General features: G+C 54.7%; 9 protein-coding genes across 9 annotated transcripts; 4 read left to right on the plus strand and 5 right to left on the minus strand.

Annotated features, from left to right (window-relative positions):
• The first annotated feature begins 849 nt into the window (after positions 1-849).
• Positions 850-3,331, plus strand: HER10_EVM0003668 (uncharacterized protein). Its single transcript, XM_035473334.1, has 2 exons — positions 850-1,551; positions 1,617-3,331. The coding sequence occupies exons 1-2, from the start codon at positions 1,246-1,248 to the stop codon at positions 3,042-3,044; spliced, it is 1,734 nt and encodes a 577-aa protein (XP_035327820.1). The 5' UTR covers positions 850-1,245; the 3' UTR covers positions 3,045-3,331.
• Positions 3,332-3,407: 76 nt separating this feature from the next.
• On the minus strand, positions 3,408-6,681 carry HER10_EVM0011781 (amino acid permease). Its single transcript, XM_035481202.1, has 3 exons — positions 5,396-6,681; positions 5,111-5,320; positions 3,408-5,054 (listed from the first exon to the last, which is right to left on the minus strand). The coding sequence occupies exons 1-3, from the start codon at positions 5,959-5,961 to the stop codon at positions 3,992-3,994; spliced, it is 1,839 nt and encodes a 612-aa protein (XP_035328550.1). The 5' UTR covers positions 5,962-6,681; the 3' UTR covers positions 3,408-3,991.
• Positions 6,682-7,593: 912 nt separating this feature from the next.
• On the minus strand, positions 7,594-10,280 carry HER10_EVM0004564 (glycosyl hydrolase family 47). Its single transcript, XM_035474203.1, has 3 exons — positions 9,385-10,280; positions 7,968-9,307; positions 7,594-7,911 (listed from the first exon to the last, which is right to left on the minus strand). The coding sequence occupies exons 1-3, from the start codon at positions 9,974-9,976 to the stop codon at positions 7,708-7,710; spliced, it is 2,136 nt and encodes a 711-aa protein (XP_035327909.1). The 5' UTR covers positions 9,977-10,280; the 3' UTR covers positions 7,594-7,707.
• Positions 10,281-10,482: 202 nt separating this feature from the next.
• Positions 10,483-12,446, minus strand: HER10_EVM0009758 (2-oxoacid dehydrogenase acyltransferase). Its single transcript, XM_035479234.1, has 4 exons — positions 12,087-12,446; positions 11,648-12,007; positions 11,184-11,576; positions 10,483-11,124 (listed from the first exon to the last, which is right to left on the minus strand). Exons 1-4 carry the CDS (start codon positions 12,324-12,326, stop codon positions 10,828-10,830), a joined length of 1,290 nt encoding a protein of 429 aa, XP_035328376.1. The 5' UTR covers positions 12,327-12,446; the 3' UTR covers positions 10,483-10,827.
• Positions 12,447-12,734: 288 nt separating this feature from the next.
• On the minus strand, positions 12,735-15,021 carry HER10_EVM0002925 (RNA recognition domain-containing protein). Its single transcript, XM_035472616.1, has 3 exons — positions 14,802-15,021; positions 14,538-14,754; positions 12,735-14,479 (listed from the first exon to the last, which is right to left on the minus strand). Exons 1-3 carry the CDS (start codon positions 14,882-14,884, stop codon positions 14,168-14,170), a joined length of 612 nt encoding a protein of 203 aa, XP_035327740.1. The 5' UTR covers positions 14,885-15,021; the 3' UTR covers positions 12,735-14,167.
• HER10_EVM0004307 (uncharacterized protein) lies at positions 13,239-14,098 on the plus strand (the record flags this gene model as incomplete). The annotated part of the gene is made up of 3 exons (XM_035473956.1): positions 13,239-13,562; positions 13,621-13,839; positions 13,925-14,098. The coding sequence occupies 3 exons, from the start codon at positions 13,239-13,241 to the stop codon at positions 14,096-14,098; spliced, it is 717 nt and encodes a 238-aa protein (XP_035327883.1).
• A 254-nt stretch (positions 15,022-15,275) lies between the features above and the next one.
• Positions 15,276-18,155, plus strand: HER10_EVM0006269 (WD repeat domain-containing protein). The gene is made up of 3 exons (XM_035475860.1): positions 15,276-15,708; positions 15,775-16,602; positions 16,657-18,155. The coding sequence occupies exons 1-3, from the start codon at positions 15,486-15,488 to the stop codon at positions 16,695-16,697; spliced, it is 1,092 nt and encodes a 363-aa protein (XP_035328069.1). The 5' UTR covers positions 15,276-15,485; the 3' UTR covers positions 16,698-18,155.
• A 287-nt stretch (positions 18,156-18,442) lies between these two features.
• On the plus strand, positions 18,443-25,693 carry HER10_EVM0007889 (uncharacterized protein). The gene is made up of 2 exons (XM_035477429.1): positions 18,443-25,093; positions 25,152-25,693. Exons 1-2 carry the CDS (start codon positions 18,951-18,953, stop codon positions 25,417-25,419), a joined length of 6,411 nt encoding a protein of 2,136 aa, XP_035328217.1. The 5' UTR covers positions 18,443-18,950; the 3' UTR covers positions 25,420-25,693.
• Positions 25,694-25,897: 204 nt separating this feature from the next.
• Positions 25,898-27,908, minus strand: HER10_EVM0010645 (WD domain-containing protein; the record flags this gene model as incomplete). Its single annotated transcript, XM_035480098.1, has 2 exons — positions 26,608-27,908; positions 25,898-26,540 (listed from the first exon to the last, which is right to left on the minus strand). Exons 1-2 carry the CDS (start codon positions 27,765-27,767, stop codon positions 25,898-25,900), a joined length of 1,803 nt encoding a protein of 600 aa, XP_035328451.1. The 5' UTR covers positions 27,768-27,908.
• Positions 27,909-27,953: the final 45 nt, after the last annotated feature.

The following is a 27,953-nucleotide window of genomic DNA, read 5'->3' on the forward strand; positions in this document are numbered from 1 at the left end:
TTCTAGTGTGGTTCTGGTGCATGTCGGTCGATATTGGGACGTATTTGCGCTGGATTGACAAGTCTGTCCTCATTGGACGAAGGCAGACCGAATCCTGCCTAGATCACATGAACTTTCAAACCCCTTTATCTCGCTATCCATTGTCAACAGCATGTTGATGTTTAGGAAAAGCTACTTTGGCGGGGAAACGTGGACCGACCGAGCCGATTATAGGCGATGGTTAGCTGTCCATGTGCGATTGGCGTAAGGATGCCTGCCTAGTGCTGGTCCAACGAGGTTTCCGCGCTATGTTTACCTTGGTCGCAAGACAGGCCGTTAACACGCGCATGCAGATCATTGGATTCTCATGCGCATCAGTGCCTACACGTATCGTGGTTGAGCCGCAGGCCGTGACTTGGTTTCTGTTCTGTTACATGACACGTCGAAGCTTGTTGGGTTCTATCTCTGAGGGCGAACTGCTGGAGCCTTGACGTCGTTCCCGCAGGCGGGTCAGAGTCATGTTGCGGTATCCTACTGCAAAATAGGCAGCGGGACGCAATGCAAACAAAGATCTCTGGGAAACTCTATTGCTGCGTCGTGGTAATGGAGCGGGCCGCTGCTAAGGAAAGACAGAACGACGATGAGCATGACAAGGCAGATAATCTTGTACTCTGCTACGCCAGGAAGTAAGGTCCCCTTTGTCTAGGATCTCTTTCCTGGACAGGCGAACGGCCAATGGCACGCCAAGGCTGAGTCTGGGGGTGCTCGGCCCCCAAGAGCAGAGGTAATCTCTACCTTCTCTTGTCATGTCGCTACGCCCTCATTCCCAGGAAAGGCTGAGCTTTAGGAAGTACCGGGAACTTTGTCTCCAGATGTGACCAGAAACGGCCCCTCCTCCAAAGAAGACGTGTCGCGCTTTCCCCTTCCCTCCTGCTTCCCTGTCGCAGGCCCATCCCTTCATTTTCCCTCTCCCCCTTCCAGAACAACTCATCTGGTCTGCTTGTTTTGGGCTGAGCCACCCACACATTCTCCGTCTGTTGTTTTCCTTCTTTTTTCTCTCTTCTGCAACAAGAGCTTCGCCAATCCTCTTAATGTCATTGTCTCTCTGGCCCTGCTGAGCTTTCTTCTTGCAACTGCTTGAACCCCTCGAGCCGTGCACAAACAACAGCTCCAACGAGCCCACTCCACCAATACCAAGTAAACAAACCGTCATTTTCGCATCGCATTCCCGTCGCATTCCTCACGTTCGAATACCCAAAGGCTACCATGGCCGCCGCAACGTACAAGCAGTTCTTGACTGCTCCCAACTCGTCGCTGCTCGCGCCCAATGCGACTCTCTACTACATTACCACCACTACCACTTACAATGGCCCTACCGATATCATTAAGCACCTCAACACTTTGCGCAACCAGGTGAAGAAGAAGAAGGAGGAGATCCTGGACATCGTCGAGGGCCGCGATGCCATCGCTGCAGAGGTTGACACTACCCTAGAGTTTGTCACCAGCGGCGGCGCATACCTGCCTGGTCTCGATGACAACTTCCTGTCTGACCGGACTGTCTACCTTCCGATTGTTTGTGCTACTCCGCGTCCTTGATTCTGGAGATTCAACTTGGCTAACCGCTCCCTTGTCAACAGATGCACGTTGTGAACTTCGATAGCGAGGGCAGGGTCGCCCAGATTCGCCAATCTTGGGACCAGGGCGCCCTCCTCAAACAGTGCGACATCATTGGAAAGTCGGGCCGCAACTGGCCCATCCGGGATAGCACCGAGCAAATCAAGTTGATCACCAAGGGCTTGAAGGCCAACGGCAAGGTCGATGCCCCGGCTCCCGACTTCAACGAGTTGACCCACCGATCGCGAGGCAGCTCAACCAATGTGCTGCGAGACCCTCATGCTTCTCTGTCTCTGTTTGCGCCCAGAGAGGAGCAGGAAGAAGAGGCACCCCGAGCTGTTGTGTCACCTTATGCGGGTACCCGACCTCAGCAACGGTCCTTCAACGATATCCTTGGCCCCCAGCACGAGGAACCCAGCTCCCCCAGCGCCGGACGTGAGCGCGATGAGTCTCCCAGCAAGTTTGGCGCTCCGAAGGCTGGAGCCGGAAAGAACTTCCAGCCCAGCCGCTTGTTCGACGCCGATGAGCACGCAGATGTGCCCGACAGCCCCGAGCAGAAGTCTCCCGAGAAGTTCTACAGACCCAACCCCAAGAAGTTCCAGCACTTTGACTTCGCCGATGGTTCAGACCCACAAGATACTCCCAAGCCTGCCGAGGGTCGTCCTAAGGCTAGCAAGCACGACAGCAGTTGGTCTTTCGACGATTTCACGACGCCGCAAAAGATTAAGCCCGGGAAGACACTGCGCACTCAGGACGTCCGCCACTGGGATACCGATGTGAACAACTCGGCGATTAAGGAGACCCCTGTCGCCCGGCAGCAACAGGTCAAGGGACGCCGCGACGCCGAGGCGCACTTTGATTTCGAGGATGATGGCCCGCAAAAGACACCGCGTCCCGCGGGCCGACCCAAGGGCACTGCGCACAACACTGGCCTTCACCTGTATGAGAACAACCTGTACAGCGAAGACGGCAAGCCCCTTCCTGGAACCGACTCTGACCGCGCATTGGGTAACATTACAAACCTCAACCATCGTCACAAGGACTTTGACCCCCATTTCGCCATGACAGATGATTCGCCGAGCCAGTCGGGCCAGCAGGGGCGACCCGCAGTCAGTGACTCCCGCAAGAAGGTGGTGAGCAACATGGACTCCCACTGGGATTCATATGACGAGTCTCCCGCCTCTCAGAAGGAGAACAAGCCCCAGGTGTCTTCAAAGGGCAAGGGCGGTATCCACATCGCTGGAGACGGCATGGGCTCGAAGAAGGTCAAAGAGGAGAAGGAGGGCGACTCGAAGGGCATCCACATCGCCGGAGACGGCATGGGTGGCAAGAAGGGCACCAACCGCAACTGGCTCTACGGAGACGACGACCTCGACGACATTCCCAAGGCCGTTCCTCCCAAGGGTGGCTCAGGCTTGACCTCGGCCCAGAAGAGCTTTTGGGACTTCTAAGCGCAACGGACGGACACCCTGGCATCCCTCGAAAGAAGAAGCCAGCGCCACTGGCCCGGTGTCTTGACTGTTCTTGTTACGATTAAATGTTTTGTGCCACGCTGCCCATGATTCACGGGAGCGTTTCATTGCTGCCAGTGTGCTATTCCTTTCCCGACTACTCATCCTTCCATCATGTTGTCGCGTGATGGAGTGGGACTCGGACTAGGGGAAGTAGGATATCTGGCTAAGAATACCTGGATGTAAAATTGCTGTACCACCCGTGAGAAAAAGAAAGAGAGAGAGAGGGGGGGGGGGATAGAGGAGACGTTTTGAAGTAAGGGCGAGCGGGGGGTGAGGAAGAAGGTTCAAAAATAGGTTCCTCTACCGCTTCTATTGTTGCACAGACATAGCCCATGATATCCAACAGACCGAACACATTTCTACCTACTTGATTTCCTGGCAAAAATACTACTGGGAAGGATTGATATGATGCTGGTAGAACTGACGCGCTGACTATAAAATTACGGCATCTGAACCTCGTGAAGAGTAGCTGACTACTGTCACTGTGTAGAACGGGCCAGTTGCTCTTTCTGACAATGGGTATACAGTGGATGATACGATGTAGGCACTGCCCGTGAGGATCCATGATGCAGACATGAACTGTGTATTGTGTCATCCCCATTCTAATAGAAGCCATTCTTTCTGGTGATGATCTCTGGTCATCCAGATATGGCGGATATCTCCGATTACCTAGGCATACAGTATACCATGGCATCAACATGAATGATCAAGAAAAAGTTGTAAAGTACCAAGATCAGCCCCCCCGGCAGGATGTCCATACGCCACGCTGTTTATATCCCTCGCTTCCATATCCAGAAAACATCAAAAATAAAAAGAGGTTCTTCGACTGCTTCTGTACGTCGATCATTGTAGCAAAACCCCCCAAAAACACACGAGTTGCTGCTTCAACACAAAAACTTGTACACACGCTTCCACCTAGGCCACGACCGCCTCTCCTCCTGCTCCTGGGCAACCAGGATGCCGAGGTTAAAGTCTCGCCGGCCCGTGGAGACGTCCATGTCCTCGATACGGATAAAGACGGTCCGGAAGTAAAACTTGTGCGCGACGTACATGATGGCCACGATGGGGAACGCGGCGTACCGCAAAAAGAAATTCTTCGCGACGGACTCGGCGTCCCAGGTCTCCCAGCCGACGGGGAAAGCACCGACCCAGAACTGGGCGATGAGTACGAGGACGTTCATGATGAGGCCGCACCACGAGCCGACGATGCCGACCTGGGAGCGGAAAGCGAGCTCGTGCAGGCCGTGGCCTTTACGGGCCCAGGCGTGGCGGAAGCGGATGTGGCAGAGGCAGATGGAAGCCCAGGTGAAGATGGATGACAGGCCCGAGATGGCGAGGAGCCAGTCGAGGACCTGGTCCTGCTGCTTCAAGTCGGCGAGGTAGGCGAGGAGACCGACGGCGGACGCGACGCCGATGGCCGTCAGAGGGCGACCTTTGCGGTCGACGTACGAGAGGAAACGCGGGGCCTGGTGCTGGTCCGCCAGCGCGGCGAGGGTTCGAGATGAACCGAAGACGGCAGAGTTACCGACGGAAAGAACGGCGATGAGGATGACGGCGTTCATGACGGAGGGCAGAATATCAATCTGGGCGTTCTCGATGGCAATGACAAAGGGGGAAGCGGTCGCATCGGCGGAGGAGGAAGCACCGAGGAGACGGGGCTCGTCGTAGGGCACAAGAAGCCCAATTAGAGTAAGGGCCACGACGTAAAACAGGGTGATGCGCCAGAACACCTGCTTGATGGCGGTTGGGAGGGATTTGCGTGGGTTCGCCGCTTCGGCCGCTGCCAAACCGACCAGCTCAGTACCGGCGAAAGCAAAAGCAGCGGTGACAAAGACGCTACAGAGGCCTTTGAAGCCATTGTGAAATGCCCCCGGCGTTTGCCAGAAGCGACCGCCAATATAGCCCGTGTCTGGAGTCCCGCCGCAGTTGAGAACGATCCCTAGTAAGCTGCGCGGTGATCAGAATTAGACCCCTGTGGCAACGGAGAGAAGACAGTAACTTACATGAAGCCAATCACCGCAATGATCTTGATAATTGAGAATATGAACTCGGCTTCGCCATACCCTTTAATACCAAAGAGATTGATAGCGACGATACCAATAAGGAAAATGGTGACAAAGTAAGCCTTGGTTATGCCCTCTTGCCAGTACGTTATTGTGATTGCAGCCGCAATGATTTCGAGGGGTAGTACAATAAGCCATTGCAGTGCATAGCTGTAGTATTTCGTCAGCGGTCTCTTCTCTCCATGGCGCTCACGAATGACGCGCGCAGGTGCTGCGTATACTCACTTCCAACCCATGGCAAAACCCCACGATGGGTCCAGAAATCGCGTGGAGTATGCCGAGAACGAACCCGCAACGGGGAAAGCAACAGCCAACTCCCCCAACGCTTGACAAGTGCAGTATAACATCGCGCCCACGAGCGAAAAGGCAATCAGTAATGACGCCGGCCCGCCCACCTCGAGCGCCTGTCCAGAAGCCACGAATAGTCCCGTGCCGATGGAACCGCCAATGGCAATCATCTGCAAATGCCGGCCCTTGAGCTTTCTCGAGAGGAGGGAGTGCGAGGTCTGTAGGTTGGCGAGTCGGATATCGTAGTAATGCACGCCGTTCAGCACCCTCTCGTGGCCGGGCTCGAGGTCCAGAGACGAGTTGCTCTTTGGCCTGTGGATGCTGCCATCGGACATTTGCGTGGGCGCGCGCCTGAAGCTCTCGAGCACGCGGCTCAGGACGCCCGGCGCGGGGCTCGGGTCGTAGATGGGTTCCCGCCGCATGCTGTAGCTGCTCCCGAGGGTGAGGGAGTCTTCCTTGATCTTGATCGCACTGAGTTCCACGTCCTCGTTGTACGGCGCCATCCCCGTTTCCGTAGCGTGTCGGTATGTAAATGGTAGATATCAAGACTAGTGGGGTCGTCGTCGCCGTCTACACCGCTCGTCGCGGGGGATACTATTGAGTCTGGCTCTGTGTCTGGCCGTGTGTTCGAATTGTTATCGTGTATATCGGTCGATCGTGAGATATGGCGTTTGTACGTCGGGTCGCTCGTTCGGTGAGACTTGGCGCGCTTTAGGCATCGGCCACCTCCGTCGAGAATCGCATGCCCGTTGCCGAGGGTATCTGGATGCGTAGAAGCAGGGTCTGACGCCGATAAGATGCCTGCAGATCGTCTCGAAGTATTGGCGTAATCGTCGGTAGAGAGCGTAGAGAGTTCGCGGATTGAGGAAACTGGTCGGCCTTGAAGTCTATGCCGCACACCAGGAGAAGGGCAACGTTTCCGTGTACTAGTCGTTGCGACGAAAAGCGACGGACTACCGCCACCTAAAGGGGTTGGGTGACTGAACTTGTGTGGTGAGGCTTATCATGCTGGGCCGACCAGCGCAGTTGCCGCATTGGCGTTGAAAGGTGACAGGATGGGATGGCTTGCTGGTCTAATCTGGTGACAAGGATACCCCCCGACTGACAGACAAGAGTTCCAAGCCGCCTCTTTCGGTCCTTCAGAACGTCGGCGACAGGACGAACTGGCTCGGCTTAAGGGTGCGACACTGGCGCCGACGAATGAGGGGAGAGGTGGTCATGGCTGGGCCAGGCTCGAATCCTTCACTTGTCCCTTGGCAATGGGCAGTTGCACTTGGAAATGGAATTGTCAGTGTGCCTGCACCCCCAACTTTGCCCCCCCCCCCCCAAAGTCGCCCTAAGCAGAAATGAACCCACTTCCGCTATCTCTCTCTCTTGCCCGTCCGTGCCTCTCACTCCATCTCTCTCGCTTACCCAATGCCCGCTGTTGCGATCGGTACGGGCATGTGCTTGTCTGGGGTTCTCTAATGGAGACTAAATGGAGGCAGCATGACTGGGAGCCATAGATCGTCCAACTAGGAAGCTGGATGGCTCCACAGGGGAGCAACCCTTGACCGTCCGAGTCGGCCATTTCTCTGCCCGTATCATGGGCTACCGTCTACTACCTATGTAAGGATATTTGTTCAAGTCAATATTCGCCCACAGTCGTTCGTTCCCCTCTCCAAGACTCCAGAGTAATGATGACACACCTGCTGAGCGCCGAAGCAAAACTCCCAATTGACTTTGTTCACTATGCAGGTGTCATGCCCTGCTTGCAGTCTGTTCGCAACTCTGTTCGCAGCTTTGCCTCAGACCCAACGTTTGACAGGCGCACAGATTGAGGCAGGTTGTCATCCCACGCCCCACATGCATCGAGGCACATACCTTCAATACCCAAGGTGCTTAGGTAGAATACAAAGTACACTATCCCTCATCTCAGAACCGCATGTGCGGCGGCGTCAAGTCCTCGCAAGTGAGCAGGGAGCTGTGGAAGTATATATTCATAGTCGGTAATTACTGCCATGAAAAGTTGTAAAAGCATTGCAAATCTGACAGTGCAGATGGGACATAAAAAAAAGCAGTGGTAGCAAGACCATTGAGAGGTACATTAGCCCATGCTTGAGCAGGGGTTTTTACAACAGCTAAATCATCTTCCCATACAACGCCAGACTGTGCCGTTTGAATACTGTGCCTCCAACGACAGAGACATGCTACTTTATATAAACATGCTCTCCCTGACTTTCATCACAGGTGAGCTTACATCAATGATATCATGCTTGTTCCTTTTGCTCCTCCTTTTTCTCTACAATCAGCTTTCCGTTGGCGTCTCTCGGCTTACGCTGCCAGCCCGTGCTGAAGAGCTTGCCCATATCGAACCGGGGGAGCGGGTGCGCTTCCGTGTTGAAGACAACCTTGTCCATGGGCAATAAGTCATCCGGTGAGAATAGGAGGTAGAAATACTTGAGTGTCTCGGCCTAGTCATACCGTGTTAGTTACCATGACTTAGCAGTCAGGCCAGAGTCTCACTTACCATCCAGAAACTTTCCAGGTTGTCGCGCGTAACCGGCGGAATCGTGTTGGCGTTGCTCAAACTTGTAAAGCCTCCACCATCCTCGACCGAGGTGTAGTTGACAAACGACTTGAACATCTCCCAGCCCCATTCACGGTACTTGATGTCCCCAGTGATTCTCCACATGTAAAAGACACTCTCAATCGTCTCTGGCCGCTGAAGGTTGTGGACATCCTGAGAGTGGACCTCAAAGTCCTGTCGCCACTTGGCATGAGGATCCGGATCGAAGTCCTTGGGTGGGTGGTGCGAGGCCGAGGGAGAGGCAGGTGGGTTGTCGATGTTGAAATAGGTGATCTCGGCGGCAAGCCCTGTCGCCATCCACTTGTACATACCCCAACACGTCTGCATGAGCTCGCGGGCCAGCTTCATGTCCTCGTCCTTTTGTTTGTTCCATGTGGGCAATTTCCTGGCCTCCGCCTCGGGAATGCCTCCTGTCGCTCCCAAAGCAATGGTGCCGGGCATGAAGCAAACGAGGTGGTCCATCTTTGGAGACAGTTCATGGTTCAGGCCAGAGGGGCGCTCTCCGAGAACAGTAAATCCAGAGGGTTTGCTGTAGGTGATCAGGTGCTTGCGGACTCCTGCTAGGGCTTCGTCCCACATCTCCAGGTAGACGGGCTCCTGCTTGTTCGTCTGCAGATACTGCTTGATCAGGTACTCATAGTACGAGTCTCCGCGGGAGCCCAGGCGAATGTTGTCTCCCCTGAACTCTCCCGTCGTGGCGTAGAGGTAGATGGGGACAAGTCCATCCTGAGCACCGTTGTCGTCAACCACCTTCATGACCCGCTCGACCTTGTCCCAAAAGTCCTTTTCGCCGGTCAGCTTGGCTAGGTACTTGAACTCGAGCTGCAGTGTCGTCGTCTCTGCGGTCGAAGAGGCGCCGCCGTCAGCATGGGATACGATGCCCTTGTAGGTGGCCAGGTTGACGCTGGCGTAGGGAACTCCCGACGGCGAGTCAAAGGCGCTCATCAGACGATCGGCCAGATCTTTTGCTTTTTCCAGGTATAAGTCCTCACCAGGCGCGCCTGGGTCGTCGTCTTTGATCGCGGCCAGCTCGGGGAACTCGGTGGACAGGTAATGCGCAGAGAGAAGGCCACCCATCATTCTGATGGTTGTCTCGAATGTGTTGACGTCTTGGTCTTGATCCCACGTCAAGTCGTTGGCAAGCCATTGCCTCGCATGGCTCAGGCGTGATGTCAAGTTCATCAACATCATGGTGTCGAGCGAATCGATGATGATCCAACCAAGTCCCTTGGGTGCCATCTGTCGTCCGGTCTTCGCAATGGGATGGTACTCGTCGTATCCTATGAACAAATTTGGCCATTAGTTTCCGAGCTCCGTATGAACGAACACAATGTTACCAGCAAGGTCAAAGTCTTACCCCAGGCATAGCGTTCGTAGGCATCCCAGCTGAGCTCAAAGGCTTCAACTACTCTCTCCCGTCTCTTGAGCCAGTCCACCTTCTTGCCCGCGGGCTCTGTCGCACCAAGCCAGCCAGTCCATGTCGTTGCCGATTCGCGGGCCTTGGAGCCCTCTGAGAAGAAGCCAAAGAACCAAAGACCCGTCACGAAGCAGAGGAGGGTAACGAGGATGGAGCGCTTCCGCCGCCAGAGAGGCCGAAACCTCCGGCTTGCGTGGTGGGCATAGGGCTTGTCCTTGTACATGGGAAGCTGGCCCTTGGTACCAAGAAGGTCTTCTACCCGCCCCTGCACACCGTGGAAGATACCAGAGTTGCCTCCACGGTAGGATCGGCTGCTGTTGGCAGAGGCACCCCAATATCTGTCTTCGAGTTGTCGCTGGGGATTGCTGAAGGAGGGAACGTTCTTTGGGACATTGAAAGACATGTCGTTCAGCGCAGTGGCTCCGGCCTCGACTGCTTTTTCTTTGATGTTATGGGCAGCTCGGGCGGCCGTGATTTTGAAAACGCTAATGGCGGAGTTCTGGTGTAGATTGAAAGGGTCGCGAACATTCATATTACGCCCTCAGCATTGTCGCAGTGTGGATCCGGCGGTTTCGAGCAAACGACGTGGGACGGGACGAACAGGTCGCAAACCTCGGGGATCAACAACCTTGGAGGGAAAAGACTGTGAAAGAAGGCTTGCAAAGACAGGTGCTCTGGTTCAACCCCCAGCAGCTTTGAGGAATGACAGTTGTATTGTGACGGGGTGGGATGTAGAAAAAAATAACAAGAGAGACAAGAGCAACCAGCAACTGAGACTACCTGAGGAATCTCGATGATGTGGACTTTCTGACCCAGCTGGTGCGGGCCAGTGAGTGACACCTCTCGGTCGCGCAAAGGTGTCCCGTCGGGTCTTGGAGGTAAGGTACCGACCACTTTACCCGCTAACCCACTGTATTTCCTCACAGCGCACGCTCACTGGTGGACGGGACAGGAAACCTACGGAAAGGCGGCACTTATGCCCAGCGTACCAGGCACTTTCGTCACGATGGACCGATACGTTTGAATCTTTATTGTTTGGTACCTAGTTCTTATGGTCCTTGGACCACCAATCTCGTAGATATGCCACTGTCTGTGATCGCGAGTCTTTTCCTTGGTCTACGCGATGCTTTCAGACTACGGCATACCGCTTTGTGTATTCGTAAGGTAGCTAGCTCCATTGAGACCTTTACTCCCAGCTACTTCAGCCTCGTGGCATCGAGCATTATGTGTACAAATCACTCATTGGCAAAATGAACACTCCCAGAAATCCTAGTGTCGCATTCCGTCTTAGTTTAGTGTGTAGTAGTACAATGGCTCTTCCCAATCGTCGCAATGCTCAATCATGTGTATGCTGTGTTTCAACGCAAAAAAGCGCTTCTTCCCTTACAGAAGCATACGTCTGGGATCCTCAATGTACTCCTTGACCTTGACCAAGAACTGAACAGCTTCTCTTCCGTCAAGAAGGCGGTGATCGTAGGTAAGCGCCAAGTACATCATGGGGCGGATCTCGATCTTGCCGTTGATGGCCACTGCGCGATCCTTGACTGCGTGGAGTCCGAGGACGGCAGTCTGGGGAAGGTTGATAATGGGGGTGCCCATCAGCGAGCCAAAGACACCGCCGTTGCTGATGGTGAAGGTACCGCCAGCCATATCCTCGATCGTTAGCTTGTTGTCGCGGGCCTGTGATAGCTCCATGTTAGCGTTGAACCTCGATGACGTAGTAGGGTCATCGTCCATACCTTCTTGCCCATGTCGGCAATGGCCTTCTCGATGCCGAGCATGTCCAGCGACTCGGTGTTGCGCACGACAGGGGTGACGAGACCCTTCTCAGTGGCGACCGCAACGCTGATGTCGACGTAGTCGCGGTACACAATCGTGTCGCCGCCGTTGGGGCCCTCGATGGAGGCGTTGACGGCCGGAATATCGCGCATGGCCAGGACGCAGGCGCGAGAGAAGGCGCTCATGAAACCAAGCTTGACACCAGTCTTCTTGAGGACGTCTTCGCGGTAAAGCTTGCGGAACTCAATAAGGGAGGACATGTCAACCTCGTTGAAGGTGGTAAGCGAGGCCGCTGTGTTCTGCGACTGCTTGAGTCTTTCGGCGATTCGGAGGCGCATGCGGTTCATTTTCACCTGCGAAGATGCCTGGTCAGCTCTAATGCTCATGGAAAAGATTGCGCGCAAAGATTAGGTGGTAGACCTACGCGACGTTCCTCACGGCTGCCAAACGCCGGAGCAGCGCTGGTTGCCGACTCCTTCTCGGGAGCAGGGGCAGGTTTTGACGTCTCCTTTGCCGGGGCAGCGGGCTTGCTGGCGGGCGCATCATCCTTGGGCGCCTCCTTCTTGGGTTCCGGCTTCGATTCTGACTTGGACTCTGGCTTTGACTCAGGCTTTGACTCAGGCTCCGACTTCTTCTCTTCGGCAGGCTTAGATTCGCTTGAGCTGGACTTCTCGCCTCCAAGCTCCATTCTGACGATATCCTGGCCGACAGTGACGGTGTCCTCCTCGTTGACCAAGAATTCCTTGATCGTACCGGCCTCAGGAGCGTTAACAGCAACATCGATCTGTGCAACAAGAGAAAGAACTGCAGTCAGCAACAGGAACGTCATGTTTTCCCCAAAGATACCAGATGAACAAAGCTACCTTGTCAGTCTCGATGGTGGCAATCTCCTCATCCTGCTCTACAAAGTCGCCGACCTGCTTCGACCACTGCTTCAGGGTACCTTCGGAAATGGACTCAGCCATCTGCGGCACTTGGACGATTTTGTCGGCATAGCTGCGGACGTGCTGCATCATCTGGGGAAGCTGCAGCGGCAGCGAGCGCGGCTGGTACCGGCGCAGCGGCACGGAGCGCGCAGTCGCGACAAGTCTTCTTGAGAGCATCGTGACGGGTGTTCGATGAGGTGTGTGGGGAAAAGGAGAGAAGAGATGAGCGTGGTTGTGTTTTCTGTTTTTTGGGTGCACTCTGGTAGGCTAGCAAGCTGGTCACAGGTCTGCATGAGACCCACAGGTTGGCAATGGCAGCAGTACGGTTGTAGTAGTGGAAGCGGTTCTCTCCGTGTGTACGCCCACAGCGAGTAGCCTTCTGCCATCAAATAGGTACCCTTACCTCGGATAGCACTCAGCCCCGGCCGGCTTGGAGCCTGCCCTGTACTTTTATCTCGCCGGGACAAATACGGAGTACATGCCGATCCTTCCGACGCTGGGACAGATGGAATTCCCAAGAGGTAGCGTCATTGGCATATTGGCACCGGAACTGTCGTGTCAGCCATCTTTCACTGTCACCAGCAGGTAGGCAGCACAGAAGGGATCAATCTAAGGTAGGAGCCTTTGATATACAGACAAGTGACGAAGAAAGACTTTCAGGCATGGACGGTCTCCCATTCAAGTTGCAAAGTGCTACCACTATTAGATACGTACCGGGACGAAGTAGCCGACTTAAAGATTGGGTATCTGTACCTTGAGGCCAGTGGGGCTGTCAAGGGCACAACCGACACCCAACTCGTCGTACAGTCGGTGGCCTGCATCCGAGCATTTCAACTTCAAAGGGGATACGGCCCGGGGAAATAGACGTCTGCCGCATCGAGAACCCCGAAATCGACTCGGTCCATGTTCACATTATACGTGTGAGCCAACCGAGAGTCGAGTCTGCCCTCTAGTGCCACGACTGATCATTCCTCTACAGTCGACGTTGCATCCTCACCAATCGAGTTCTCAGCGGTGTTTGGACCTATTTCACGCGAACAAGGGAAACACAAATTCACCTCTGAAGGGCACGCATTGTCTACGTTAAAAATGTCGTTTAGGGACTTCCCATTCTTGACTCCTGAGGAGTTTTCCGAAATATGCCATCATTTCGATAGTCAGTATTGCCGTGCTACCTTGGGCCCGATGCGACGGCGTTGGAAAATGAGGGTATGCACGGCACTTGATACATCATTCGCCTCGGGCGTTGAATACACTACTTATTTGCAAATTATCCGGCCACTCGAGGCTACTTTGGACTGCGGCGATCTCTCATCCGTTCTGGATAATTTCTCATTTGGCGATGGTGCTTCGGAAAAGGATGCTCTAGGACTGGGTGATGAGGCCATGATTGATGCTGAAGAATCCGACGAGGTAATGTCCCAGGCTCTTCTTATTCGACACGCTGCTTATGTTCACTAACATACGGCAGGCGGCGCTCTCCAAGTCACACGTTCCTGACTCCGGTCACGTCGTCTACGAAGTGCACTGGCATCCCACATATCGGATGCCTTGCCTATGGTTCACATTACACGGACTGCCAGCCGACGAGCCTGCATTCAACCTTGACACTGTCTTTCGAAGACTCGTGCCCGATCAGTTCAAGGATGCTCTCCGACGGTCCAGCGGAATTGGAGGAATCTCCGGCGACGTAAGTGTGCATCAGCTGCGGACCAGTCAATTAAATCTTCTGAAAGAGACCGTCTGTAGGTCTGTACTAACAATCGAGGTCGCAGCACCACCCCCTTACGGGATTACCGTCATTCTTCATCCATCCATGCCTCCTCGGTGACGCCATGTCGGGTTTCACCTGTTCCAAGGAGCAGTACATGATGCTATGGCTCGGCCTGGTTGGCGGATGCGTCGGGCTCTGGGTGCCCAAAGAGATGGCCCTGGATTCAACCGGCTGAAGCTCACCGCCGCCGGGACCTTCCTGCCTTCTCTCGCCCTGTCTGAACTGAAATGCAAGGCTGAAATCCTCAATCGTCGTCGCTGTCCTCCTCCATGGCAACATCGCTGTCCTCGTCTTCTTCCTCGTCTCTGGTCCGCTTCTGTCCTCTTGCATCAGCCGTCTGCGCGTCAACCATGGTTTGATCACCCCCGGCTGCCGGCTTCGCCGTGGTGGCCCCCGTGGCTGCCGCTGATGCGGCACCAGGTGCGGGAGCGTTGAAGATGCTCTTCTGAAGATCCGTCACTTCGGTGCTGGAGGCTCCTGCTGTCGAGTTTGGCATCTTGTATGTGCCGTCTAATTTGGCGACGAAGTCGGACTTGGACTTTGCGTACTGGACGTTCTGTTCACGGTCTCGTCAGCGAATCCCCTTATAATCCTCTACTCTCAGGGTCGCATACCAGAGGCCGACCGAGGAACTCAAAGCCTTCAAGGGAGCGCATGGCCTGGGTCGCTGTCTGGATATCGCGGAAGGTGATGTGGGCTTGTCCTCGCATCTTCATGGTCTTCATGGCGACGATGTCGAGAACGGGGCCGTATGTGGAGAACAGCAAGTAGAGTTCGGTTCGCAAGTCGGCTTTTTGTATCTTGTTCGACGGGAGATTTGTGACATAGAGCCTACGATCATTAGCGATTGCCACTTGTTTCCTGTGTTTCTGACTTACGTCTGGTTCGGAGCAACAGTCGCAACTTTGGCGGGTAGTGATGCGTTTGGCACGAGGCCACGGGGAGGGGCGACCGCTGCCATTGTGCAATATGATGTATGGATGTGTGAGATGGTATGAGGCCTTCGTGAAAATCGTCAATTGTTCGACAGTGTCTATTCGGTGTCGGTATGGTCTCGAGGTGGCGCGTAGTGGTATTCGTCCTCGTTGAATCGTCGCGGTACCGATTTTTTGTGATGACCGTCCGGCTACCGCACTGTAGTTGGTCTTCGGAGCTTCACTGCTAGCGCCGCCAATCGATCCCAGGGACGCCAGGGTGTGGCCTTAGGTTCAGAGCTGTGCACAAAAGAGAGTGGTGCGAATGCCATGTTGCCCTGTCGGAAGACCTACCTAACCTAAGGTACCTACGTAACGCCCCTCTCTGCCCCACCAATGTGCACCTCCCAGACGGTACGTTGTAGTGTATGCAATGCATGCACCTTACGTATGTAGAGCCTGGGGGAGATACATTGCCTTGCTTGGACGGAGGCCAGCCAGCATCTACTACCTAGCACTGCCTCAAGCGACCACTTTGTCTGCCAACATCGCCAACTCTTCTCTTTCTATACTCCCTCAACAACCTCCGACTCATTCTAGATAGTGGTAGTAGAGAGCTATACTCCTATCACGAAGCAACCGTTCATCATGGCGGCCCCTCAGGTTCACCACCTCTTCCACGCGCCCATCGCGGACCATTCCTTCTCTGCCGACCGCCAGACGCTGGCTATCGCTCGCGATTCTACCATTGAGCTCTACGGACCTACTGGAAATTCTTTCAAGCTCAAGGATGAGCTCAAAGGACACGACAAGACCGTCACAAGTGTCGACATTGCTCCCAACAGCGGCCGTATTGTCTCCTGCTCTCAAGGTATGTCAATGCGCGCTAATCCGTCCTGTCTCCGAGTCGAGAATAGCACCTGACCTTCCGCGATAGACAGAAATGCTCTTGTCTGGGAGCCCTCGCCGACCGGATACAAGCCCACACTTGTTCTCCTCCGAATCAGCCGCGCCGCGACCTTTGTGCGATGGTCCCCCTCCGAGACCAAGTTCGCCGTCGGATCGGGCGACCGCGTAATCGCTGTCTGCTACTTTGAGGAGGAGAACGACTGGTGGGTGTCGAAGCACCTGAAGAAGCCCATTCGCAGCACCATCACATCCGTCGCATGGCACCCAAACTCCGTTCTGCTTGCTGCTGGATCTACCGACGCCCACGCCAGGGTTCTGTCCAGCTTCATCAAGGGTGTCGACGCCCGCCCCGAGCCGACCGCTTGGGGTGAACGATTGCCGTTCAACACCGTCTGCGGAGAGTACTTGAACAACTCTGCCGGCTGGGTTCACTCTGTCTCCTTTTCGCCGAGCGGAAATGCCCTGGCGTTTGCTGCTCACGATAGCAGTATTACTGTCGTATACCCCAGTGCCCCTGAGCAGCCTCCTCGCGCCGTCGTCACGATCACCACCCAGTTGCTTCCCTTCATGAGCCTTCTGTGGAGCTCAGAGGATGAGATCATTGCCGCAGGTTACGACTGCGAAGCCTTCCGCTTCAAGGGCGGCGAAGGCGGCTGGAGCCTTGCTGGTACTCTGGAGTCAAAGGGCCGACCCGGGCTTAGCGACGCCCGCGAAGAGTCTGCGCTCAACATGTTCAGGCAGATGGATCTCAAGGGCAAGGCTACGGATGACACCAAGCTCAAGACAGTACACCAGAACACTGTCACCACACTTCGTTCCTATGAAGAGTCTGGCGGTAACTTGACAAAGTTTACCTGTAAGTTTTGGAATCCCTTTGTTCACTAGTGTCGAATGCTAACTAGAGATGAAGCCAGCGGTGTCGACGGGAGAATCGTCATTTGGAGCACTTAGACAACCTTTCATAGCAAGCTTTCAATGGAAATACCACGATGTTTCAGATACTCACCTCCATATTGTGAGCTGACCTGCTAGAACCTAGTGACACGTTCTCGACAGTTCTTTCCGAGCACATTGACCAAGAGGCCTCGGTCGCTCGACGTCCGGTTGTATACAAATACGGCTTGAAAGGTCATCTAACTCATGTTGACCTTCCAAGCGACGTTGATAATCAACATTCAACATGGAGCAGTACGGCAGAGAACCCGAGCCTCTGTGCTCACCTAGCACATTCATCTACAATCTTGCGTTCAGACCAAAAGATCAGAACTCGGCGACCAGTACGAACCCGATGGCTGTACAAGCTTCGCCTATGCCACCTCACTTTGATCCACAACTTCACGCCGGTTCTCTCCTTGAACGACGCGCTCTGGCTGGACGCACTATCCACGGCAGGCCACTTGTGCCATTGACTGTGCAAATTCTGCACCGAAATGACATGGACATATCCGTGACGGATTTTGACGAGTTATTTGACGGCTTCTTTCGCTTTCTTGCACGACACCAATCTCATAAGGAGAGGCATGCTCTAGCAATGAGGATTCGCTCGGTTCAGGACATTTGTCTACGAGCTAGCCAGAAGTATCACGAACGACGACGCAGGCAAGCCAGAAACGATCGCAGAAGAGAACGCAGAGAAGAGCGCAGAGACAATTCAAGGGGGGGTTGCTTGAGAAGGCTTCGTGGAGGCAGTCGTCGCCCCAACCCCTACGATCGACCCGTTCAACGAGATTCGCACCATGATTCTTCGTCTTCAGCGTCTTCCACCGCCAGCGACTCGGTCTCGAATAAATCGCTTCTGCATAGCACCGGCCGGATTTGCAATCATCTCTGGGAACAAGCCAACGTAGACGCACTGGACGGATTCCTGGGTAGAGGGAAGAAGCGGGAAGCAGCGACAACCATGGCGCAGCTGCTAGAATGGGCGGAGACGGTCATGGAGTGCAGTAATCGCAGCAAACGCAGCGACTCTCCCGACAGATCGGACTTATTGCGACTACTCGAAGCTGCAAAGAATTTGTGCGGCTGGCTTGGTGACAGTGATTGGGAGGCAGAACTTGGAGAAGTTGAGGGCGCTGTGACATTCTATCTCACTTTCGGAGTAGCATAGACTTAGGGAAGGGTGGATCATGTTTTTTTTTGGCGATGTTGGTGCGGTTGGTGCGAGCTTAATAGTAAAAGACAAGCTAATTGGTAGGAAATGCCTCTAGCTGTCTTATATCAATAGCAAAATCGTGTGATTGATCCTGAGTTGACGAATATTACAAGAAGCCAAAGTTTCCTTCCCCAGGCTCTTTCAACTTGTAGGAATGTCAGACCGAAACATGATACTTGACTCTGGCCTCATATTTCCTGAATGCAATGCTTCTTTCTGTCCTTGCGAGGCAATCAATGGATCCAGGTTCTTTGACGAAACAAACGGCGAGATTTATGTCTTTGAGATATTTTGACGGGGTCAAAGCAATGGAATGGAAGCAAGCACATGCAGTTGGGCTATCTTCTCCGTGCCACACGTGCCTACCTGAGCTACCTGAAGTGCTAGCGTACTGAAACTCCCCGAAAGTACTTAGGCACGCTATCATAGTGAATAGTGACATTGTGCTGCCAAACAGAGAGCCGGTTACCGTGTTCGCCTAAACGGGAGGTACCCATGCCCCTGCCACCTCTTCACTTCACCTTCTCCAACTCAAACGTCGTCTCCCGCTGATCTAACCCAACCCCACCAAACGCGCCAGCACCTCCCAGCTCCCGCCCGAGTGTACCTGTGCTTGTGCTCTACCGGGACTTGTACTGTCAACCACCTTTTAACAACACATCCACTGCCGCCTTTTGCTTTTTCCTTTCAGAGAGAAACGTCACCGCTATTGCCTGTGAAGATCCCTCTTGGATTCCCTTCGCCAGTAAGTATTTCCTGCAGTCTCTAGAGTTTTGTTGCTTCTTGGATTCAAGAGGCATTCCAGGCGCTTACCATTTTCCGCACTCCAGCCCACCTCAGATTACTCACCGCGTACAAGCGACCCGCCACTATTTGCCAAAAGGACCCCGCCAGAGCTCTACCGATACGCAATATCGCACATCACCGGGCTCCAGAAACAACAACCACCCTCACACACGCCCTGTTTACACGAACAGTCCTTCTCCCTCCCGGTAATTCGACTCTTTCCTACAGCGAAACCTGAGAAAGGGAGCCATGACCGATCACTTATAATGGAAACCCCAATGTCAACTCAAGAGCGCCAGCTCTGTGAGTTTCTCCGAGAGCTTCCCGCAAGATGGAACTACGAGTACGACGATCAAGCACACCACGACCTGTTGGAAAGTCTATTCTGGTCTTTGGCAGGAGGTGAACGATACATGCCCCTCTTCTTTCCCTCTGGGCGTCCTTCGCACAACCTCAAGCTCCACGATGCTCAGGGCGCAGAGGAAGGCGCTGAATACACCGAAGCCGCCCGCGGCAAGCGATGCGGCCACATCTTCAAGCCCGGAGAAGCCTCCTACTCCTGTAGGACCTGCAGTACCGATGATACTTGCGTCCTTTGCAGCCGATGCTTTGACTCGACCGATCACGCCGGGCACATGGTTCGCATCAGCATTTCCGTCGGCAACAGTGGATGTTGTGACTGTGGCGATGACGAGGCATGGCGCCTCCCCATGTTCTGTACGATTCACTCCGAGACGAGTCCGGAGAAGGGCGAGGGAAAGGGAAAGGAACCGGCCGGTCTTCCCGAGGACCTGGTGCAGAACATGCAGATGACGATTGGCCGCGTCTTTGACTATATCTGCGACGTCATATCATGCTCACCGGAGCAGCTGCGGCAGGGCAAGACGGCCGACTCTATCCAAGCCGACGAGGAGCTTTCGCGCCTGTCTCCAAGCATCTATGGCGAAGGTCCTTCGGGGCACCCCGAATACGCGCTGGTCCTCTGGAACGACGAGAAGCATACGGTGGAGGATGTGCAGAATCAGATTGCGCGGGCTTGTAGAACAACGGAGGCTCAGGCTCTCGAACGCGCTACTGAAACGGACCTTGTCGGGCGCAGCATTCTGAAGCGGCTCGACGACCTTGACGCTCTTCTTGAGATGGCCACTAAGTTGGAGCATATCAAGGTTACCGTCACCATCAGGTCATCGCGCGACACATTCCGTGAGCAGATGTGTGGGGCCATGATCGAGTGGCTCAGCGACATCTCAGGATGCAGTGTCGGATCAGACCACACCATTCTGCGAAACACCGTCTGCCAGGAGATGATGAAGCCTTGGAGGAAGGGCAGTCCTGGAAGCCATGCTATTGTGGGGAAGGATGGCATCTACGACGAAGAGAGGTTCTTGAGAAATCTAGAACAGTCTCAGTCTTTCACACAGCACGTCTTACTGCAGATGCAGCGTATTGCTGCCCAACAGCAAACAAGAGCTCTTGGCGACAGTGATGATGATGACATCGACATGGGCAGGGGCAACGGCACTCCGGATAGTGACGCGGGCGACGATGACGACGATGATATGGACGATATCATGATGGTGGATATCCAGCCTGATGGACCTGGGGATATTGGCCTCGAGTGGCGTGGTAACGATCAAGCTCTGGAAGAAGATGAAGCTACCATGGCCGGTTATCCGCCTCCTCCACCCCCACCCGCAGCTGCACGCCGGTCTGCCAGAGACCGCGATTTGACGCCTTCAGACTCCGACACTGCTGAGCCCCTGATTGCACCTGCAATATACGCCAAGGCTAACTTGGAAATTCCCAAAACTCCTGGCCAGGGAGAGAAGGCGCCCTCACCGAAGCCAGGTAGGTATTGGCTTGAGACTCCCCCTGGGTATATGAACCGTGAGAATGTTCCCTCGGCGGAGGATGTCTTCCAAAGGGTTCGTCTAGACTGGCTCATTCTATTCGATCTTCGCATGTGGAAGAAGGTACGCAACGACCTTCGATCTCTCTACATCTCAACTGTTGTTTCGATACCCGAATTCAAGCGCATATTGGGACTGCGATTTGCAGGATTATACACAACGCTGGCTCAACTCTACTTGATTGGAGACAGAGAGCCGGATCACTCCATCATCAATTTGTCTCTACAGATGCTCACAACACCTTCGATCACTGCAGAGATTGTCGAGCGCGGCAATTTCATGACGAGCTTGCTCGCCATCTTCTACACCTTCCTCACCACTAGACAAGTAGGCTACCCATGGGACGTCTCGTCCAATGCTGTCCTCGCCTTCGATTCTGGTTCAGTGACGAATCGGCGTATGTACCACTTCTATCTTGACTTGAAGTATCTTTTCGGCTCGCCAAACGTCCAGGAGAAGCTACGCACCGAGGAGAGATATCTCCTGCAGTTCTTGGATCTCGTCAAGCTACACCAAGGCATTGGGCCGAATGTGCGCGCCATTGGGGAGCACGTCGAATACGAGACGGATAGCTGGATAACGGCTTCGCTGGTGACACGCGAAATCAACAGACTTGCTCGACAACTGGCCGACGCGTACAGGAATGTGCCGGATAACGAGGCACACTTCGTCGCCCAAGCCATCAGATTGACAGCAAAGGCTGTGATTCTTCACTCTATTGGTGCTGAACGCCATCGATTTAAGCAGGCCGAGATCAAGGAAGAGGTCAAGTTCAAGACTCTTGGTGATTTCGAATTTGACAATGAGTCGGCACGGTACGAAGTGGTCAAGTTCACCGTCGAGGAGGACCCCATCAGCTTCCACCACGCCCTCCACTATACGCTCTCGTGGTTGGTGGAGTGCGGGAAGTCTCTCCCTGCCTCAAGCATGCGAGCCCTCCTGAGCTTCACAACGCAAGACTTGAGGGTTCCTCCCCGCTCCATGGGCCGCAAGGTCATGCCGAGAAGGGACAACTCACCGGAAGATAACCTCATGGCTGCATTCGACTACCCCTTGCGGGTTTGCGCTTGGTTGGCGCAGATCAAAGCGAACATGTGGGTTCGCAATGGCATTAGTCTGCGTCACCAGGCGGCGACATATCGTGGAGTCAGCCAAAGAGATGTCTCTCACCACCGAGATATCTTCTTGCTTCAGACTGCCATGGTCACAGCGGATCCAAGTCGCGTCCTCGCATCCATCATTGATCGATTCGGCATGGAGAAATGGGTCAAGGGCTTTTTTGAGCAAAAGTCGGCAGCGCAAGACGATGCGCAACATTTGGACGTGGTTGAAGACATGATTCACCTCCTAATTGTGTTGCTAAGTGATCGTACATCATTGATTGCCTCCGAGGACGAGCCCAACGCCAATGTTCTCGCCATCCGCCGCGACCTCACTCATATCCTATGCTTCAAGCCTCTTTCGTTCAACGAAATCAGCAACAAGCTGCCCGAGAAGTGGCAGGAGCAAGAGGATTTCCACCGTGTTCTTGATGAAATGGCTTCATTCAAGCCTCCAGAGGGTGTCTCCGACGTAGGCACTTTTGAGCTACGACCCGAATTCGTTGAGCATATTGATCCTTACATTGCCCACTACAACAAGAATCAGCGTGAGGAGTCCGAGCTAGCTTATCGCAAGAAGATGGCTATCAAGACTGGGAAGCCGGTCGAAGAGATTGTGTACGAGCCCAAACTTCGATCTATTCCCTCAGGACTGTTCAAGGATCTGGCTGCGTTCACTAGTACCGGCATGTTTGCCCAGGTCATCTACTACTCCTTGCTCTACCCGCTGGTCGCCGCCAGACTCACGCCGAGTGTGCCATCCACTCGCACTGAGACTTTCCTTCAGGTTGTTCTTCACCTGATTCTCATCGCGATTTCCGAGGACAAGGCCGACGAGAGCGACATGACGGAGGAGTCGCTCAACTCATTTGTCTTTATCTCCTTGACACGCACTGCCCGAAGTAACTTCATGCAAGAAGCGCCCAATGCAAAGACCATCGTCGCGTTGCTGGACATGATGTCTACCAAGGAAGAGTTCAAGGCGTGCCACCCCAAGATTGCTCTCATCCTGAAGAGGATGCGACAGAAGCGCCCCCGCAACTTTGAGAACGCATATGTTCGATTGGGTGTATCGGTTGACCGCATCGATACTGCATCCCCTGCCAACAACTCTGCAGAGGAAGAACGCGAGCGCAAGAAGAAGGCCGCACTCAGTCGACAGGCAAAGGTCATGGCACAGTTCCAACAGCAACAGAAGAGCTTCTTGGAGAACCAGGGCAACATTGACTGGGGCTCGGATCTCGAGGATGAGGAAGAGGCCGAGCAGAACACTGACCGGAAGAACAATTGGAAGTATCCCACTGGCACCTGCATTTTGTGTCAAGAAGACACAGACGACCGTCGTCTTTATGGAACGTTTGCTCTGTTCAACGAGAGTCACATTCTACGACAGACAGATTTACAAGATCCAGACTTCGTCAGGGAAGCCTTCCACACACCTTCCAGCCTGGATCGCTCTGCGGAAGACATCCGGCCATTTGGGGTTGCTCATGAGAATCGACAAGAAGTCACAAAGGTCAACGCTCAAGGCGAGAAGTTTGTTGCCGAACGCCAGACAATTGGCAAGGGCTTCCCATCCAACCTCTCGCGCCCCGGACCGGTCTCAACTGGTTGCGGCCATATGATGCACTACAGCTGCTTTGAAATGTACTTTGATGCGACAAACCGGCGACACCATCACCAAATTGCCCGACACCATCCTGAGAACCTTCGAAGACAGGAGTTTGTCTGCCCATTATGCAAGGCTTTAGGAAACGCATTCTTGCCTATCATTTGGAAGGGACAAGAAGAATGTTTTCCTGGGCCCCTTCAATCCCAGCGCATTTTTGCAGACTTCCTAGACGCTCAAATGCGATCCGGCTACTACCGCCTCGGTGCGAATCGCCCGCCCGACCAAGTTCAGGCAGGGTTCGCCAGCTATACCGCAGGACAAGTCACGGGTTCACTTGCAGAGAAGGCGCCTCAGCTATTGGAAGAGGCATGGTCGGCTGATGAGTCGGGCTTGGATTCCGTGGTTGTAAACACGCCGCTGACGTCTGTATTCCCGGCAGCCAGCACGCCGGTCTCCAATCGCCGATCTGTACAGAGTGATGGTTCTACTCTCATGACCGAGCTGGCCAAAGTTTACCGCCGCCTTCGCGATACTGTACGGTCTAACAACTTTGAGACTCGCCACGACAGGCTCAATATCGAACTGCGAGAGAAAAACGAGCTCTGCCACAGCGATGTCCTGGCTAAATTGGTCGGGTACTCCACTTCGGCTGCAGAGATCCAGCAGCGTGGTACCGAAGCCCAGTACGGTATGACACTGCTGGAGAAGATTCCCGAGCAGAGTTTGACGCACCTCCGCATCTTGGCTGAGACGGCCACTGCGTACCGGGCTGTCGGTGGTCTCAAGGCTGGCGGAGACAACTGGATCGACGAAGAGTTCCGCCTGGATAGCGAACGGCAACACGTTCAACTGTTCGTCTCGCAGTACTTTGGGCAGGAGACGGAACACGTTAGGCGTCCTATCGACATCTATCCGCCGTTACTTGGCCAGGACGCCTTCATCTTCCTCACCGAGTGCGTGTTTGGCGTCATTCCGGCGCAGAACTTTGACGTCACTCATATCCTGAGACTTTGTTATCTTGCGGAGATTGTCAAGATTGTCTACCATATGGGACGCAACATCCCGGTGTCTACCTGGGTGAACCATCTTCTCAACAGGGAGACGCAAGATCCGGCACTTAAGAACTTTGCTGAATTTTGTCTCGCAATCACCAAGACTGGCATGGAGATCAACGTATCCCACCATGAGATGCCGGCGGATCTTGGCGAGAACAAGGGTTTCGGACAACCGGAACTGGACAACCTCGAGGGCTACTATACGTTCGTCAAGAAGTACGCTCTGACTTTCCTAAGGAAGAGCGTCGTTCTTCTCTACATCAAGTACGGCGTAGACTTCAACAGCCACGTTTCTCCTCAGCCAGACGCGGACGAGTTAGACCGCCTCACAGAAGTACTTCGGGTACCAACCTTTGATGAGATGTGTGCCGCCATCACCGACCACGGTCCCAATTGCGGTTGGCCTGCTTCGACGACGAGTCTAGTCAAGGGATGGATCAGACATCAAATCATGTGGCCAGGCGACGCCGATCGTAAGCTTCCCAAGTCCGCGCTCATCAGTCACCCGGGCATTTTCGAGCTGGTGGGTCTGCCGAAGAACTACGATGCTCTCATCGAGGAAGCTACTCGACGGAAGTGTCCGACGACAGGAAAGGACGTCTCGGATCCCATGATTTGCTTGCTCTGTGGAGAGGTCTTTTGCGGTCAAGCAGTCTGCTGTCTTAGAGAGGAGACGGCGTCTGGCGACCGTGAGCCGCAGAGAATTGGCGGATCGCAGCAACACATGCGAAAGTAAGTCTTCATGATGAGTGGGTGAAATCACGCCCGTGCTAACCTTCTCGTGCTCTAGGTGTCAGGGTAACATCGGCCTCTTCCTCAACATCCGCAAGTGCTGCATCTTTTACTTGTTCAGGTTGTCGGGGTCCTTTAGCAGCGCGCCCTACATTGATAAGTACGGTGAGACGGACCTGGGTCTACGCCACGGCCGCCAGCTTTTCTTGAACCAGAAACGCTACGACTCGATGCTGCGTACCACATTCCTCAGTCACGGAATTCCGAGCTATATTAGTCGTAAGCTCGAGGCGGAGATCAACAATGGTGGATGGGAGACGATTTGAGGTTTCGTCGAGTGGACGGAAGTGATGAACTCCTGAGGAAAATGAATGCCACGCATAAAGAGAGATAGGGAACGGGGGAGGAAACTGACGGGAAGGAACACATGTTCTTTACAAATCGGGGGCGGAAAGCGAAGGATAGACATGACATGCATCTTGGGCCCTTTTGTTATCTTCTCATCCTTAGAGACACATAGCAACTTTTGGGGGCTGGTGGCAGGGAGGCAACGTCGGAGTTTCGACAGGTTGGCAACGAGAGTTTGAATTTCAAGATAAGCAGAAAAAATGACATGCTGCACAAAAAAGATTCGCTCGAGTTTTATCCTTGGCATCGATGTCTGCCTGTTGAGAAATTTTGGACGGTTGTCCATCTATCTTGGTATCATATTCAGGTCATCGCCTATACTCGAGATGATTCTGTTTTCTCCTCCCCTCGATGTACATTCATGGATCTGGCCCCCCCTTTCCGTGTGATGTTCTATCACACGCCAGCCATATCGATGTCTTCTTCCTGCTTTATCGGCGGTTCTGTGCCATCCACGTTGGCGACTTCCTCTCCCCTAGTCTCCTCACCAATCGCGTGGCCATTCGTCAGCGTCTTCTCCGCCCCATCGGCTTCAGTACCAGCAACAACGGCGGCAGCAGCGGCCACGGCATCGACCTCCCCTTCACCTAGCAACCTCTTAAAGATGCGTATCCGTCCGTCCTGCCCCGCCGACACCATGACGTCCCCATGGACATCGACCCAGAAACACACGTTGGCACCCTTGCCGCCTCCCCGGTGCGAAGAAGAATCCTTCTTGTGGGCGGGGATGCGCTGAACAACCTCTTTGGTGACGACATCCCACAGCACAATCTCGCCGTCCTCGCTGGCCGAGGCGATGAAGGCGCCCTCGCCGGGGACGAGGCCGAAGCAGCCGCCGATGGCGAAGCGGTTGTTGGCGTGGCCTTGGTACGTTTTCTTGACGGAGCCGGCAACGTAGTCCCAGAGGCGGATGCTGTTGTCGAGGTTGAAGGCGAGGACGAAGCGGCCGTTGGGTGCGAAGCAGACGGAGGTCACGGCGGGGTTGTCTTCGTGGACTAGGGTGCGGAGGCACTGGCCTGTGTAAGTGTCCCATATGCGACTGTTTTTCATGGTTAGTAAAGGATCCCAAACAAGGAAGAAGGGGGGTAAGTCTTGGTAATACGTACATGAGGCCGTCGGTCGAACAACTCACGACCAACGTGCCGTCGCATGAAAAGTCGATGCCGCTGACCGGGTCGCTATGCGCCGGCAAACTACGCATCAAGCGACCCGCCCTGACATCCCACAAAAAAACGGCCTCGTCGTACGATCCCGAGGCGAGTATGTTTCCCTTGGGCGAGAAGGCGAGACACATCACGTAGTTGTGGTGTCCCCGCAGCGGCAACATGGGGTGCGCGGCGGGCGCCGCGTCGTCCTTGGCCATGTGGCCCACGCCCTTTGCCGTGACTTTGGGCCGGCCCGTCACCCGGTCCCAGATGCGAATCGACTTGTCGTCGGAGCCCGTCGCCAGGCTCCCGCTGTTGGGGCTCCACGCCACGCAGTTCACGCCGGCCATGTGGCCCACCAGGGTGTCCATGTGCTCCCCCGTGGCCGCGTCCCACGTCTTGACGGTCCCGTCGGCCGAGGCGCTCGCGATCCACCGGCCGTCGGGCGATATCCGCACCTGCGAGACGGGCGCTCCCGCGTGTCCGCTAAGCACTCTCTCCTCCTCGTACCGTGGCCTCACAGGGCCCTTCTTGACGGGCCCAGGTGTCACGGGCGTCGTCACTGTCGCACCGGTATCTGCGCCGCCGTTGGTCGAGGAGAGCCGTAGCCTGCGGTCGACAGCGCCTGAGAGACTGCCGCCCGATGTGGACGCAGGCGACCGTGACCCCGCGCGTGACTCGTCCTCGTCCTCGTCATTATCATCGTCGTCGTCGCTGCGTGAGCGGGAGGGCGAGGCGGTCGCCGACCTTGGTGTGCGCGATCGCGACCGCGACCTCGAGTGCGACCGTGATCGAGATTTGGAGTGAGATGAGCGTGAGTAGTATGCCGCCTCGTTGAGCTCGTCCTCGCTAGGAGACCTGCTAGGCGTCATGCTAGGACGGCCGCGGTTGGTTGACAGGCGGCGAGATGTGCTGGACCGCTGCTTCTTCGTTCTCGTTGTCGTCGCGGTGGTCTTCTTGACGGCTGCGGCTGCCGTGGTGGTCGTGACTGTCGTGTCATTGAGCTCATCTGGTGAGCTTGATCGCGGTGTCGCGGATGTGCTGTGTGCGACGACTTTGCGACGTTTCGGAGGGGGTTCGGGGAGAGGCGTCGCTGCTGCTGAGGAGCCGAGGTCTGACATTTTTCGCGTTATGTTTGGGTATGAAGGTACGAGTATATGAGACGGGCTACCAGGTCCCTTTTGTGTTGGTCAAGGAGGCTGTTCATTCGATGGCGGGCGGGGTGGTGGAAAATAGGAGCAATCGATGCCCAGGAAAGCCAAAGGTAAGGCTGAATGAAAGGACGGCAAGAATGATCAGCAACTTTT

The sequence above is a fragment of the Colletotrichum scovillei genome (assembly GCF_011075155.1).
Source record: "Colletotrichum scovillei strain TJNH1 chromosome Unknown Contig00010, whole genome shotgun sequence".
In the NCBI taxonomy this organism is placed as follows: domain Eukaryota; kingdom Fungi; phylum Ascomycota; class Sordariomycetes; order Glomerellales; family Glomerellaceae; genus Colletotrichum; species Colletotrichum scovillei.

What these genes read in the sequence shown, in the direction of transcription:
- HER10_EVM0002925 (XM_035472616.1), bottom strand. Translation starts at nt 14,884, where the DNA reads ATGGCAGCGGTCGCCCCTCCCCGTGGCCTCGTGCCAAACGCATCACTA. An exon ending in ACTGTTGCTCCGAACCAGAC is followed by an intron (nt 14,755 to 14,801) that starts GTAAGTCAGAAA and finishes TAATGATCGTAG; the next exon opens with GCTCTATGTCACAAATCTCC. An exon ending in AGTTCCTCGGTCGGCCTCTG is followed by an intron (nt 14,480 to 14,537) that starts GTATGCGACCCT and finishes GACCGTGAACAG; the next exon opens with AACGTCCAGTACGCAAAGTC.
- HER10_EVM0009758 (XM_035479234.1), bottom strand. Translation starts at nt 12,326, where the DNA reads ATGCTCTCAAGAAGACTTGTCGCGACTGCGCGCTCCGTGCCGCTGCGC. An exon ending in CCACCATCGAGACTGACAAG is followed by an intron (nt 12,008 to 12,086) that starts GTAGCTTTGTTC and finishes CTTGTTGCACAG; the next exon opens with ATCGATGTTGCTGTTAACGC. An exon ending in TTGCCGACATGGGCAAGAAG is followed by an intron (nt 11,125 to 11,183) that starts GTATGGACGATG and finishes GAGCTATCACAG; the next exon opens with GCCCGCGACAACAAGCTAAC.
- HER10_EVM0006269 (XM_035475860.1), top strand. Translation starts at nt 15,486, where the DNA reads ATGGCGGCCCCTCAGGTTCACCACCTCTTCCACGCGCCCATCGCGGAC. An exon ending in TATTGTCTCCTGCTCTCAAG is followed by an intron (nt 15,709 to 15,774) that starts GTATGTCAATGC and finishes CTTCCGCGATAG; the next exon opens with ACAGAAATGCTCTTGTCTGG. An exon ending in TAACTTGACAAAGTTTACCT is followed by an intron (nt 16,603 to 16,656) that starts GTAAGTTTTGGA and finishes CTAGAGATGAAG; the next exon opens with CCAGCGGTGTCGACGGGAGA.
- HER10_EVM0007889 (XM_035477429.1), top strand. Translation starts at nt 18,951, where the DNA reads ATGGAAACCCCAATGTCAACTCAAGAGCGCCAGCTCTGTGAGTTTCTC. An exon ending in TCGCAGCAACACATGCGAAA is followed by an intron (nt 25,094 to 25,151) that starts GTAAGTCTTCAT and finishes CTCGTGCTCTAG; the next exon opens with GTGTCAGGGTAACATCGGCC.
- HER10_EVM0004564 (XM_035474203.1), bottom strand. Translation starts at nt 9,976, where the DNA reads ATGAATGTTCGCGACCCTTTCAATCTACACCAGAACTCCGCCATTAGC. An exon ending in CTACGAACGCTATGCCTGGG is followed by an intron (nt 9,308 to 9,384) that starts GTAAGACTTTGA and finishes ATTTGTTCATAG; the next exon opens with GATACGACGAGTACCATCCC. An exon ending in ACCTGGAAAGTTTCTGGATG is followed by an intron (nt 7,912 to 7,967) that starts GTAAGTGAGACT and finishes CGGTATGACTAG; the next exon opens with GCCGAGACACTCAAGTATTT.
- HER10_EVM0003668 (XM_035473334.1), top strand. Translation starts at nt 1,246, where the DNA reads ATGGCCGCCGCAACGTACAAGCAGTTCTTGACTGCTCCCAACTCGTCG. An exon ending in GGACTGTCTACCTTCCGATT is followed by an intron (nt 1,552 to 1,616) that starts GTTTGTGCTACT and finishes CCTTGTCAACAG; the next exon opens with ATGCACGTTGTGAACTTCGA.
- HER10_EVM0011781 (XM_035481202.1), bottom strand. Translation starts at nt 5,961, where the DNA reads ATGGCGCCGTACAACGAGGACGTGGAACTCAGTGCGATCAAGATCAAG. An exon ending in GGTTTTGCCATGGGTTGGAA is followed by an intron (nt 5,321 to 5,395) that starts GTGAGTATACGC and finishes GAAATACTACAG; the next exon opens with CTATGCACTGCAATGGCTTA. An exon ending in ATTGCGGTGATTGGCTTCAT is followed by an intron (nt 5,055 to 5,110) that starts GTAAGTTACTGT and finishes ATCACCGCGCAG; the next exon opens with CTTACTAGGGATCGTTCTCA.